This window comes from Phycodurus eques, chromosome 9, assembly GCF_024500275.1.
Source record: "Phycodurus eques isolate BA_2022a chromosome 9, UOR_Pequ_1.1, whole genome shotgun sequence".
NCBI lineage: Eukaryota > Metazoa > Chordata > Actinopteri > Syngnathiformes > Syngnathidae > Phycodurus > Phycodurus eques.
Window position 1 is genome coordinate 15,787,643 of NC_084533.1, and position 13,256 is coordinate 15,800,898.

The 13,256-nt window shown below is 39.6% G+C and overlaps 1 protein-coding gene across 6 annotated transcripts in view; it reads right to left on the bottom strand.

Annotated features, from left to right (window-relative positions):
* Positions 1 to 13,256, bottom strand: part of ankhd1 (ankyrin repeat and KH domain containing 1) — a 37,615-nt gene that overhangs the window by 22,600 nt on the left and 1,759 nt on the right. For all 6 annotated transcript variants that reach the window (XR_009769164.1, XM_061685318.1, XM_061685319.1 and 3 more), the window contains exons 2-8: positions 11,880 to 12,033; positions 8,801 to 8,957; positions 6,375 to 6,522; positions 6,058 to 6,205; positions 5,713 to 5,946; positions 5,527 to 5,621; positions 1,455 to 1,610 (exon numbers count right to left, since the gene is read on the bottom strand). Coding sequence is in view for 5 of the 6 variants with exons in the window: in XM_061685318.1 (XP_061541302.1) it covers positions 1,455 to 1,610; positions 5,527 to 5,621; positions 5,713 to 5,946; positions 6,058 to 6,205; positions 6,375 to 6,522; positions 8,801 to 8,957; positions 11,880 to 12,033 (1,092 nt within the window). In the remaining variant the exon portion in view is untranslated. The remainder of the gene's footprint in view (positions 1 to 1,454; positions 1,611 to 5,526; positions 5,622 to 5,712; positions 5,947 to 6,057; positions 6,206 to 6,374; positions 6,523 to 8,800; positions 8,958 to 11,879; positions 12,034 to 13,256) is intronic.

The following is a 13,256-nucleotide window of genomic DNA, read 5'->3' on the forward strand; positions in this document are numbered from 1 at the left end:
AAATTCCTTATCATCACAGTATGATCAGACAGTGTTTTAACTAAAGCATTCTGATAAAAATAAAAATTTTCTTACTAAGCAATTTTTACAATTACGTTCTCATTCATAGTTATCATACAAGGAGATAAGTATACAACACTCCGGGCTGCTTCGAGTGTTGTTTAAAGCATTATAATTTACTGTAACATGGGTGCTAATCCAAACATGCATGCACTAGCATCTCCAAACAGGTGGTCACTTTTAATATGACAATTGATTCACTGTTTATTACAGTACACCAACATTGCAGCAGACCGTGTGATGTGACTATGGCACACGTGCATTGCGATAACAATGCTCAAACAAAATATCGTGCAGCCCTATTTACACTAATGACTACAAACAGGAAACAATGCATACATTTTATGTAGGTCATACTTGACTGTGGGCCTGTCACAATAATTACTATATCGACATAGCGTTTGATAAATAAAAATGGACAACAATTTACTGTATAGACTTGTGTACTGTATACTGAGTATTTTCAAAAGTATTCTCTACTCAGGTCATGTATTCTAATCAGTCAGGTCAAACCAACGTTACATGACAGAAATAATGGGGGCTAACTTACTGTAATTAAATTACTTTATTGGAATTAAATTACTTCAGACACCGAAACTTTAGAGCACGATTCGACAGAACGCCGACATGTTTACGTACAACCGTTAATGCTAGCACTAGCTTTCTAGGCTACATAACGTTTTGTTGCCTGCTTGCGAGCCGTATCGTATTAAAAGTATGTGAACATACCTCAAGCAATCCTTGAATTAAAGTCACTGTGACCACCACCACACGTTTTTCCCTATTTTCGGATACGAGCTCCGTCGGGAGCCGCCATATTTACACCGTGCGTAAACAATGAGATCAACGCGCATTTACGTCGAGACGAAGCATGAGCAGACAGCTTTTCCCGACTATTCTGAATGACATCTACATGGCGAAAATTTACAAAAGGAATACTCCACCCCTCTGAAACCGAATAAAATTACATTTGGATTTGGTCCACTTATTCCGATGGAGGTGTTTATATGGAGCCTTTTCATTCAGTTTGGGCTTCTAAACAGATTATCGGAATAGAAGGCTCCATGTAAACCAGGCTGGTCATGCAGGACTTTATTCTTTACTTCAGACCCAGGGGGATCCATATCACAGAGTAAAGAAAAACTATTTAAGAAAGAAACAAGAAAGGAAAAAACAACAACAACAACAATAATGATTTAAAAGCAAAAAATTAAATATAATAAAAATAAGGGAGGGCCTTATTTTTCATGATTTCAGAAGCATTAAAACAACATTGTTTATTATGATAGTTTTTGGGAAAATATATTGTCTTAGAATTTTTTTATCGTGACCATCCTACTTGACTGCATTTTAAAATCTTAGCATATCAGATTTTATGGATGTCTTCCACGAACCTCTTCCAAGTTGGCTCCCCTCTCTATGAGCAAGGCTGCCAGCTCCACGTGTCCTCCGCAAGCTGCGAGGGTAAGAGGCGACTCAAAAGAATCCGCTGGCATGTTGACCTGCGCACCGCTGTCCAACAGCAGCCGTGCCACCTCCACATGGCCATCCTGGGACAGCGAGACACACAAAGAATGTGGAGATAAGCACCTGAATAAAAATTCAGAGATTCCAGCCCCTATTAACACCTCAGGAATATTCTGAATATTTTGTCAGGAACATTTTGCTTTTGTTACAAATAATTGCATCTCAGTCAAACCAAACACAAACCACCAGAAAGACTGCAAACAACACTAATATTTTTAATAAGAAGTTTTGCATTAACAGATGCGTATAATCCGTGCAGTATGTTACAAGTTATACTGTTCAAGAACTGTTGATCTTGCTGCTGTTGCAATAAATACACAATTAACTCAAATTAAACGATAAAATCAATTAATCACCCAGCACTGAAACAGACCGATCTAAATGTTAACAAAATAAAATGACTACTGTAGGCTATACTACGGCATAAATGGGCTTGACAAAAATGAATTCTCCAAACTATAAGTCTGGCAGGTAGGGGGGTCCTGATCCGATCTTTGAGATCGGAAATCGGTCCTATGTCAGCAAAAAAAACGAGTATCGGATCGGATCTAAAACCTCAGATTTTACTGCTCCAGGACTTCGATCCAGCAGCGCCCAGACGGCTTGCAGAGCCCATGTGATCACAAGAACAGGTTGCTAAGGTGCTACCATCGTAGCAAGCAATAAGAGTGATTATTTTTTTCCCCTTGAGTCAGTTGGCTAAGTCATTTATTGACATTCCAGTTTAAATTCACTGTAAAATTAAACAAAAAAAACACACTTATTAAATGTTTAAATACATCAGTCTTCATTTATTTCGTCATTTTTGTTCACAAAAATCGCTAGCTCAAAGCTAACACACAATGAATAAAAAACGCGCTGCACTTATCTCTCTCAAAATAATGAACATTGGTACACAAAAGGTGTATAAAGTCATACAGTCCCCTCCGAAAGTATTGTAATGGCAAGGTCAATTCCAAGTCAATTCAATTTTGTTTTTGTTGCATACTCAAGAAACTGCATTTGCTGTTAAGCAAACATGAAGACCAGAGAGCTGTCTATGGGAGAAAAGCATATCATTTTGAACCTGGAAGAGGGAAAATCTATCAGAGCTATTGCACAAACATTGGGGAGAGCCAATGCAACAATTTGGAATGTCCTGAAAAAGAAACCTACTGGTGTACTGAGCAACAGACATAGAACAGGTCGGCCAAGGATATTAACAGCGGTTGATGAGAGAAACATTTTTACAGGTGTGAAGAAATAGCCAAAGACAACAGTCAGTGACATCACTGCCAACCTCCACTGGGCACAGGTGAAGGTATCACAATCCATTGTTCGAAGAAGACTTCGAGAGTAGAAATATACAGGCTATACTACAAGATGCAAACCACTCATCAGCAAAAAGAATTGGAAGGCCAGACTGGATTTTGCAAAGACGTACACAGATGAGGGTGACATATCCCATTCTAACGGCACGGTTCACAATTGGTTAGCACATCTGCCTCACAGTTCTGAGGACCGGGGTTCAAATCCCAGCCCCGCCTGTGTGGAGTTGGCAAGTTCTCCCGGTGCCTGCATGGGTTTTCTCCGGGTACTCCAGTTTCCTCCCACATCCCAAAAACATGCATGGTAGGTGGATTGAAGACTCTAAATTGCCCTTAGGTGTGAATGGGAGTGCGAATGGTTGTTTGTTTATATATGCCCTGCAATTGGCTGACGACCTGTTCAGGGTGTACCCCGCCTCTCGCCCGAAGATAGCTGGCATAGGCTCCAGCATGCCCGCGACCCTAGTGAGGATAAGCGGTACAGAAGATGGATGGATGGATGGATACAGAGATGAGCCACAAACGTTTAGGAACAAAGTTTTATGGACTGATGAGACCAAGATTAACCTTTACCAAAGTGACGGAAAGGCCAAAGTATGGAGAAAGAAAGGATCTACTTATAATCCAAAACACACAAGCTCATCTGTGAAGCATGGTGGAGGTAATGTCATGGCCTGGGCTTGCATGGCTGCTTCTGGAACAAACTCACTCGTCTTTATTGATAGTGTGATAGTTTCAGCAGAACGAATTCTAAAGACTACGAAACCATTTTCTCTGGTAATTTACAGAAAAATGCATCCAAACTAATCGGGAGAAGCTTCATCATGCAACAAGACAATGACCCAAAACACAACAAAGGACTTCATCGGGGGGAAAAGTTGAAGGTCTTAGACTGGCCAAGTCAATGACCAGATCTTAACCAAATAGAGCATGCATTTTACCTCCTGAAGAAGAGACTGAAGGGAGAAACCTCCAGAAACAAACGAACTGAAAGAGGCTGCAGTAAAGACCTGGAAAAGGATTTCAAATGAAGAATGCAACAATCTGGTAAAGTCAATGGGTCACAGGCTTGATGTAGTTATTGCAAGTAAGGGTTATGCCAACAAATATTAAATGCTATTCAATATAAGTAAATTTAATAATCTCTGTTGCAATACTTTTACTCACTTGAAAAGTGGGTGGCTTGAGACAAAAGGTCCTCTTTCCTGAGTTGTTTAACAGATCTAGATGTAATACCATGAAATAAAAGTTGGAATTCTGAACTTTTTTCTCATATTCATCTTTTGATCTGAAACCCAAATGTCTTCAGTATACAACAAAAACAAAGGAATTGACCTTGCTGTTCCAATACTTTTGGAGGGGACTGTACAAACAGGCAATATAAAAATACTCTCAGGCATATATTCTTCAAATTTTGTGAAAAACGAGTTTTATTAACAATATCCAATCGTGACGTCTACTTTTTTTGTTACTGCGTGCATCTCATTGCATGCTCCACACTGAGCAGTCAAGACGTGCACACCAGTTACTTTATATAACCCATTGTTTAATAAATGAGTTAGTTTTTCCTCACACCTAATACTGATTATTGTTCTCTGTTTAACTAATGTTACTTGATCAAGCCTTTTCTAACATTCCATACTACAAAATAAGTACAGCATGTATGATTATCACTGAAAACAGATCAGACCGATATCGGTATGAGCCAAAAGTCATGTACACGTCAAGCATCACGTGATACCCACTCTCGCTCACTATTCGGAACATTTAACCCTTGTGTGGAACAGAGAAACATGGCAAATGCCCGTAACGAAAATAATAAAATGGACAAATCAGAACCGTTGGCATCTCTGAATATGCATCTTCGTCTAATTTTCCAAATTGATGCATTGATTGTTCAGTGGAAAAACTAGTATTAGTTTCCAAATGAACAATAACGACACAGTAGGAAATCAATGGACACGCTGGTAATGTCAAGCGCTGGATTTTTTTCCCCAGTATCCATAACAATCAGAGTTACGGCAGTAACAAGTCAAAGTTCAGTGATTTTCATAAGAAAATACGGACGTTCCGTAATATTTGGGAGCTCTGAATGTGTTTAAAGATCGTGGAAGGGGTAAAACTAAAAAAAACAAAACTATAAATGGGAGTTTATTGCACTCCTAAACAGAAGTTAAAACAAAAAAATATGCACACCTTATTTACACATTTCGCAAAATTGCTGTATCAGAATTACAACAGCAATTAGCCACCTTTCAACCTGGAGCAGAGCAAAGCAGGGATATTGATACAACTGTGAGACCTAGTGTTCTAGAATCAGATAATTAAGAGGTCTGACCACATCGGCACCACTATCTGCTGCAACGCACAACATCTGACAGCGAAATTGCTTTCAACACACCACAGCAAGAGAAGTGAGTATAGAGTGTGAAATTTCACAGCCCTGTTCTGCCTTTCCGGAAATCACAACAGCAATTACACAGGCGTTGCAAAACCGTTCCTACCGTACCGTTTGTCTAAAACAGCGACTCGAACATAAGGGCGGAAAATTCCCCAGTTTGAACAAAATGTGTAACAGTGTCTGTAGTTTTTAATGACCCAAAGAAAGTAAAGATTTGGGTCAGATGCTCACCATGCAGGCCTCCATCAGTGCTGTGTGCATCTCATCAGTCTTATGTTCCTGGTCTGCTCCAGCCTCCAACAGAAAACGCACCATATCCAAGTGACCTGCAATGTGTGAAAACACGTTAAACAGTTGTTGTATAATAATTGTTGAATAATCTATTGTTGGAATAATTTTGGTCAAATTGGTTCTGACCTTTGTAGCAGGCTAGTGTGAGAGCACTCTCTTTGAACTCATTTGAGTGCGTGTTAATGCCAGCACCATACTCTAGGAGTACCCTAGCCACCTCGACGTGGCCAGCACTGGCTGCCTCCATTAAAGGTGTGTGTCCGTTTTCATTGTGGTCCTCGATGTTAGCACCCTCTTTGAGTAGCACCTTCACCACATCCACAAAGCCCCCAGCACATGCGTACGTCAGAGCTGTGTTGCCTGGAGGTAAAAAAGACAGCAGGGAGATTAAAACCCAACGAGATCACAAATAAACAAAAACCCAACGAGATCACAAATAAACAAAACTGTAAAGATATTAAGTGAAGTTACCTGTGGAGGACTGTGCATTTACATCTGCTCCGTGTACCAGAAGCAGCTTGACAATGTCCACATAGCCTCCACTAGCTGCGGCCATGAGTGGCGTTATATCCCCTTTTATGCCCCGGTCCTCCACATTAGCATGCATGGCCAACAAGACCTGGTTGAGAAAATAAATAATATATGTTTATAGTAGAAGCCACTGATACTGTCAAATAGTCTAACAACCAAAACAAAAAAGCAAGATTATTTCAAGGCAAAGACATTCGATTCTATACATGCTGTAATTTTGAGAACAGTATGTCATCTCGCATCCCGATTTTACATACCTGTGCAAGTTCATAATAGCCAGCCGAGCACGCTAGACATAGCAGGCTTTCCCCTTCCTCTGTGTGTTCGTTGACACTTCGCCCCTCATCCAGCAGTTTGCGCACAGCATTGACATCACCATCCGAGCACGCCTCCGCTAAACTACGACTGAAAATAACCAGACTGCTACAATTACTGCCACTGTGACAGGTGAACACACATACGCCTCACAATTATGTTTACCAAGAAGGCCACCATATGCTCACGTATACAAGTACATTTAAAATGAAATTAATTGTCCCCACCCTGGGGAGAAGGAAAAAAAAGTATCTGTCCACATGAGAACACATAACGGCAATTAAGCACGCCAAGCCCAAGAGTCCCTAACCATAAGGACATACAGTATACTATGAGCAAATCAAAAGCCTATCGAGAACAAGTGGCAAGTTCAGCCCTCTAAGTCATTCTATGTGGCCCCTGAAAGCAAACTAGTGTGCTGCCCGCTCTAGTTTGCATGCCTTAGTAAACTTTGTGATATATATCGGAGTGCGATTTTAAAATGTCTGCCATGGGGTAGAATCTTCATCATTAAATGGTTATTTTAGATTTTAAATCCCCCTCACAGCTATGGATGGAATCCTGTAATTTCTTTTCCTCTGTTTAGGAATATGCTAAGGCCGAGCAAGGAGAGGTCACCACCGCCCGGCCCCCTCAAACTGCATAGAGATATGCTGGTCCACCAGCTGCTGCAACGGCGAAGCGACAGGCTGCCCAAGCAATAGAGGGGTGAAGCCCAGGCCGCTAGCTGCATTTGAAGTGTCAATGATCAATGACTCCTGTAATTCACATTAGCTCATGGATAGGCATGGGCCGATTACCGCTTTGAATGTACACCGCAGTTTTGAAAAGTCAAGGTTTCAATAACTGCCAAATCTGTCGGTTACCGATAATGAGCTATTTCCTTGGAGTTCCGCTACAACATGATTGGCTGCTTGCAAAGACAACAAAACTGTCACAAACCAAACAAGTTTTCAGGTAATGAGGAGAGCTGCCCCGAGACACTTTTTCCCCCTTCCCAGCTGAGCAGACTGGAGAGGGGTCGCATTATTACTGTTATGCATTATATTTATTAGTGTTGGATAGTAACTTCAAGCAGCACTTTTACATATTTATGTGGTTTCGCCATTATAACCAGACCACTGAGGCCAACCCTAACTATGAAGTGGCCCGTGATGAAAATAAGTTCGACAACTGCTAGTCAAATTAAGTTATTCCTGGATATGGCACTTGAGTAAAATTTTAACAATTGAAAAAAAAAAAAAAAAAACAATATAAAAATAAAATCAGACTGAAATTGGTTTATGTAAGGAGTATGCATTAGGACATTCTATAAAGGGGCCACAAAGTTTTTACCATCCGCATGCAAACTGAGAAGTTATTTTGGACCAGTTTTCCAAAATATTTGTTTTCAGTGACTTAAAATGTAATTTGTACACATGCGAAAAACATTTTAAATATACTTGTGTGGCCAAAACCACAGCAAACACAAACACACAACTAAACAAATACATCACATAGCTTAGTCTTATAAAGTGTAGAAAACAAGAACCAGTGACAACAGGCTTTTTACACAAAATCTCCCACGTTGCAGAAGAGTGGTTTTGTCCTTGCCCATCACAGATGTACATCATTCTAATAAGTCCTCCTCCGAAGCGTCGAGCGGCAATTTAGCGAAGTGCTTGAAAATGAATGTCTCCTCTTAAATCCGTGATATAAAGGGAGAAATTAATATTCTTAATGTTGTGGTTATGTTACATATACGTTATCAATATGCTAGTAAACAATAACGGTTAGTGATATAATATGCATCTGGTATTTTATTAATGTTAGTATTCACATTTCCAGCACGAAATAAGCTCCCTGTATAAATTTAAGGCTGTTTGATGTTCTGGGTAGCTTTTCCCCAACTTACCTAATAGAAGCAAATGTCATCTTTAGATACGGCGAATCTTTGCAATCCATAAGTAGAGTTAATTTTTTGTTCCCGGAACACTTTCTTTAATGAATCTATTTTTTCTTTTAATTTGATGTTTTCTTGCACTGCGGTGTTCAGAAAACGGACAGAGAAATATATGTAATCATGAGTTAGTTAAACCTTTGGGAAATCTGTGGATGGTTAAGACGCCGTTAAATTTGAATGACGATGTGTACATCTGAACACAACAATGTTCATGGTATTGTTTGTTTTGGTTTTGGAATTATTTTTTTCTTTTTAAATACATATAAATAAACCGATCTTTTATAAGGCTCATAACTCTGCTGATTACAACTATGACTACACAGCTGTCGTGGGACAGCAAACCAGAAGAGGGTAAGCCGTAATATTTTCAAAGGATATGATGACACAGCATTCTGTGCAAAGAGCCCAAACGGGTGAGATACATACTTGTCAGCTTGGCCAGCGTTGAGTGTGTTTTCGGCCCTCATACGAGTCAGCGCAGCTGCAGCCTCATCCAGGGCACAACTCACAGATGACGTCAGTCGTCGCAGCACCTCAGGGTCTGCAAAAGCTTTACCATCGGCAGTGGAAAGTTTACCAATGCCTGGCAAACATCAATGGGCAGAGGTGCAGAGGGCAAGGCAAACCACAGGGGAGCATAATCAAACCAGATCCGATGAGGGCGCAAGTCCAGTCCAGCCAAACCAATCCAAGGTTAGTAGCAGCATACAGAAAGAGGAAATGAAAACACACACACACACACAGAGAGAAAAACAGACACACACACACACACACACAAGCATTTGTTAATGTGGCTCAACTACTTTTTTTCCATTAATTTCAATATTTCATCTATGATTCTCAAAAACTGTTTTATTGTTACTCGATCTACAAAACATCCAATAGACCAATAAATGGAGCAAGATAGTTCGACAGATTAGTAACAAGGGTTTAGAGACAGGCCTTGTCCAGTGTGAATTATAGATGGGTAACAGGTAGCGAATGTGCGAGAAAAAGAAATTGGATAAACGCACAGCTGGAATAAAAACAAGTCATTTGCACTGCATCTGTGCATTTGTCATGTCAGGGGAAGAGAGCCAAAGAAGAGGGTGTGGGGAAAGAGCAAGCATGTGGAAAAAGCCACTTTTGCTAATGACCTACATTTAATCTGATAAATCTGCACTTTTCCAATTAACAAAACCATTTTTCACCAGTATTTAGTCACTTTTGTATAGTAGTGTACATTTTCAAACTAGAGATATGTTAAGAAAAAAACCAATGGGTTGTTTTGAAATTGTCAGCCCCTCCATGGACAAGCTCAAGTGATGTGTTCTCTTTTTTTCCCCACCACTGAGCGTCTGACTCAAGATGAACTTAGTCTGGCTCTCAATGATTTCACAATGGTCGCATGTTCAGAGAAAACAAGGCTTAGGAAGTTGAGCATTAATAGTTTTCTGTACGGCATATTAGCTCAGAACACAGGTGTAACTCGAAAACCAGGTTAATGCAGAGTCTATTTTAAAGAAGACCCAACCCACTCCATCCGTGCACTGAGTCAGCAGATGCCATGTGAATCAGGTCTAAATTGAAATGATACAAGACACATGAAGATCGAAAAGCTGCAGAAGCTAAGACAACAGGCACTGCATGGTGGCACATCTACACACCCGGTTACTCTCGCATTCTCTTCCATGCTAAAAAGGCTGGATTCAGCTGCAGGGTAAAAGCCAGAGCCACCTGCTGGGGCTGCAGGTCCACAACTGTGGTCGCGTGACTCGCCCCCATCCAACCCACCAGAGAAGAACAATTGACCAAAACAACCAAAATGTTCAATCATGATTGGAAATTTTCTTTTCAGGCAGTGCTGATGTGTCTGGTAACAAAATTAGTTGCTAGTACTGTACAGGTACAAAATATTTTGTGTTATATATATCAAGCAATTGATTAAACATTACAATTTGTTAAAAATATCTCTGTGGCAGACCACCTCTGGTTGGATGCCACCTTCTTTTAAAGTACGTAAATGATGGCGTCACTGCGTATTTTATGAAAAGACAGAATGCGCAGACAGCACAGCCCAACACCATTCTGATTCACGGTTTACATGACGAAAAGATACTTCTGATCAGTTTGGCAAAAGGAATATTCCACCATTATCAACCATTATTGAATCCGAATGAAATTCCATTCAAATTCAGCCTGGTTATTCCAAATGAGGTGTTTATTTGGAGCATTTTTATTCGGTTTGGGCTTTCATCCGATTCTAATCGAAATACAAGCCTCCATGTAAACCAGGCTAATATAAATTCAGTCTTGCGAGGTTTTGCTTACAAAACAATTGCTACATATCTAACTATTGAAAACATAACATGTAACCTTTTGTCTTTTCCAGTTTTCAAGCTGTTGAAAAAAAATGTTTTCATCTATTTAAATGAGGGTATTAAATGGCCAAATGTCATTGAACTCCTAAGTGCAACTTTCAACTGTATCAAATACTACTACTAGGCAAGACATAGATATGCAATATTGGCACTAACAATTGTTTTAAATGTAAAGAAAAAAAACAAAAACAAAATGGTAACCAATCTAATTTAACTTCATTTGTATGCAATTGTTCGGCACATTTAACAATCAACTCCTTTGATTGGTATGATAATCAACCTGACATACTTCAGGACAGGAAACTATACGTGCAAAATGAGTCTCTGAATATATCTGAGAACCATGGGGAAACTCCATTCCAGATTTTTCAGTAACATCCCTTAATCATTTACAAACACACAGCAGCTATGTCACAAATTACTAAACAATATTATATTGATGAATTGTTTTATGCCCACAATGCCCTAAATATAAATTGCAAAAATCTAGGAATGAATACATGGGGCCTAACAGTTATTGAACGGTGCCACTTGGTAAATGCATACTACAATAACATACTACTCAAGATTATTCTGGACTGTTTACACATATGATCTCCTTTCAGCGGTTATATAATGAACAATCCAATCCCTAACATAAAAAAAAAATCCGTATTTTTGTTTCTAAACAATTTAGGTTACAATCTCCTCTGTGCAAACTAGTCTAGGAGAAATAGGCCTAGGATAAGATTAGCCTGTATTTTTTCCACACAGGCCCTCTGCATGCATTGGAGGCTCAAGTATGTTGCGGGGTTAATCTGCCTCATAATGTTCATAAGCCTAAAAAAGGGCAGGGCACCTAGGCCTGATGGCTTACTCTACATACTTTCTAACTCCTCAATTACAACCTCCAAACTAATTTTCCTAAATCCCATTGAAACTTTGTGTTGATATGATACTTGCAGAACCAGAATGTGCTCTTTTCTTCCAATTTCACCCTGAGGTATTCTACAAACAAAGGGCTGCTTGTTTACATTAGATAGGGAAAATAAAAGGAAAGTCATAGTTTTAGAAATTGAGGGCATAAATTTGATCTTTTGCGCACATTGACATTCAGCCACTGGGGTGGTGGTCAAGTTATGTAAATGTAGGTAATGCAATTGTACCTGCAGCTTCTAGTAGCGCTTCAAGTCGGGCCTGTGTCTCAGGATCAACAGTCCTCAAATCGACTCCGTCTGTTGCACTAGACAAAAGTAACTCTGATGCTGTCTTCATGATGGGGTTATCCAGATCTTCCTGGTCCAAAATGAAGGACTCCACCTGGAAAAATACACAGTGATGAGCACAAAGGGAGATCAATTAATTATCTAATTGACAACCTGTCATCCACAAAAAATATTCTAAATAAAAATGACACTGCGGAAAAATAAGTGTGATGGTATACACGTGGCCCATTATATGGTGACAGAATATAGGTAGTGTTACATTACACAACTTGACTAAAAAAATTTTTTTTAAAAGAGCAGGCCTGCTGCCCTTATTTGTTTACTGCAATTGGGGGAAGGTGGGCACAAGGATAGGAGAGTGGCAGCAGCACTACAGCCAAGAAATACAATACTTGAACACGAGCAGAGATTCTGCTGAGAACAGTACAGCAGCTCAACATCCCATACCATGGCCGTGTTGGTTCGCATGGGTTAAATCTTCTAACATTCTAAGAATGAACTTAATAATAAAACCAAATAACCCACACCTAGTTTTTGTTAGTTGCCATGTCACAATTTGTCTTATAATTCAAAGACAGCACAACACTTTTAACTCTAATAGCTGGTCTACTACTTTTCAAAAGAGGCTGTGTTATTGTGTTATTGTATCTAATGACACTAATGAATGACAACCTTGCCTTCACAGAAATGTTAGCTGTTCTTAATCTAAGTACTCACTACTTATATACACTTTAGGCGAATAATTTGGTCAAATTATTACAGTTAAATTGTATTTACATATGAAACAATTCACCCTCCTGATTGAAACAATAGGGGACAGTGTTTTGGGTCTCATCTATAGGGGCATCGTATTTGCCTCAAGGCTTACTACTGATGTCCATCTAGTGTCTGCCTTTTGAAAACAAAAAAGCTGCATAATAGTTTCCCTTAGTTACACTTAACTTTTAAAGCAAATGATTTATTCAGTATTAAAAACAAACTATGTGTGACAGGCATAACTCACAAATGGGAGGAGGAAGGAATTCTGCCACAGGACCAAAAACCACTACGACTCACAGGGGTTGGTGTTCTATGAAAGCTTTTATAATCAACAATGGACATCAGTCTTCACTGCTATTGAACTACAGTTCCCAGAGTGTTGGTATCCAGAGAGCTGGAAAGGCCTAGAATGGCATCTGTTTAATCCTGGGGCTCAGATTTTAGCTATTGCCCACAGCAGTGAAATCTCAAATGCAGTAAAACACCACAACAAGCGCTCGCTTTCAGGCTTAAGTAGTTAAGTTAAGAGAAGTGACATAATTGTGATCCTTTATTTCC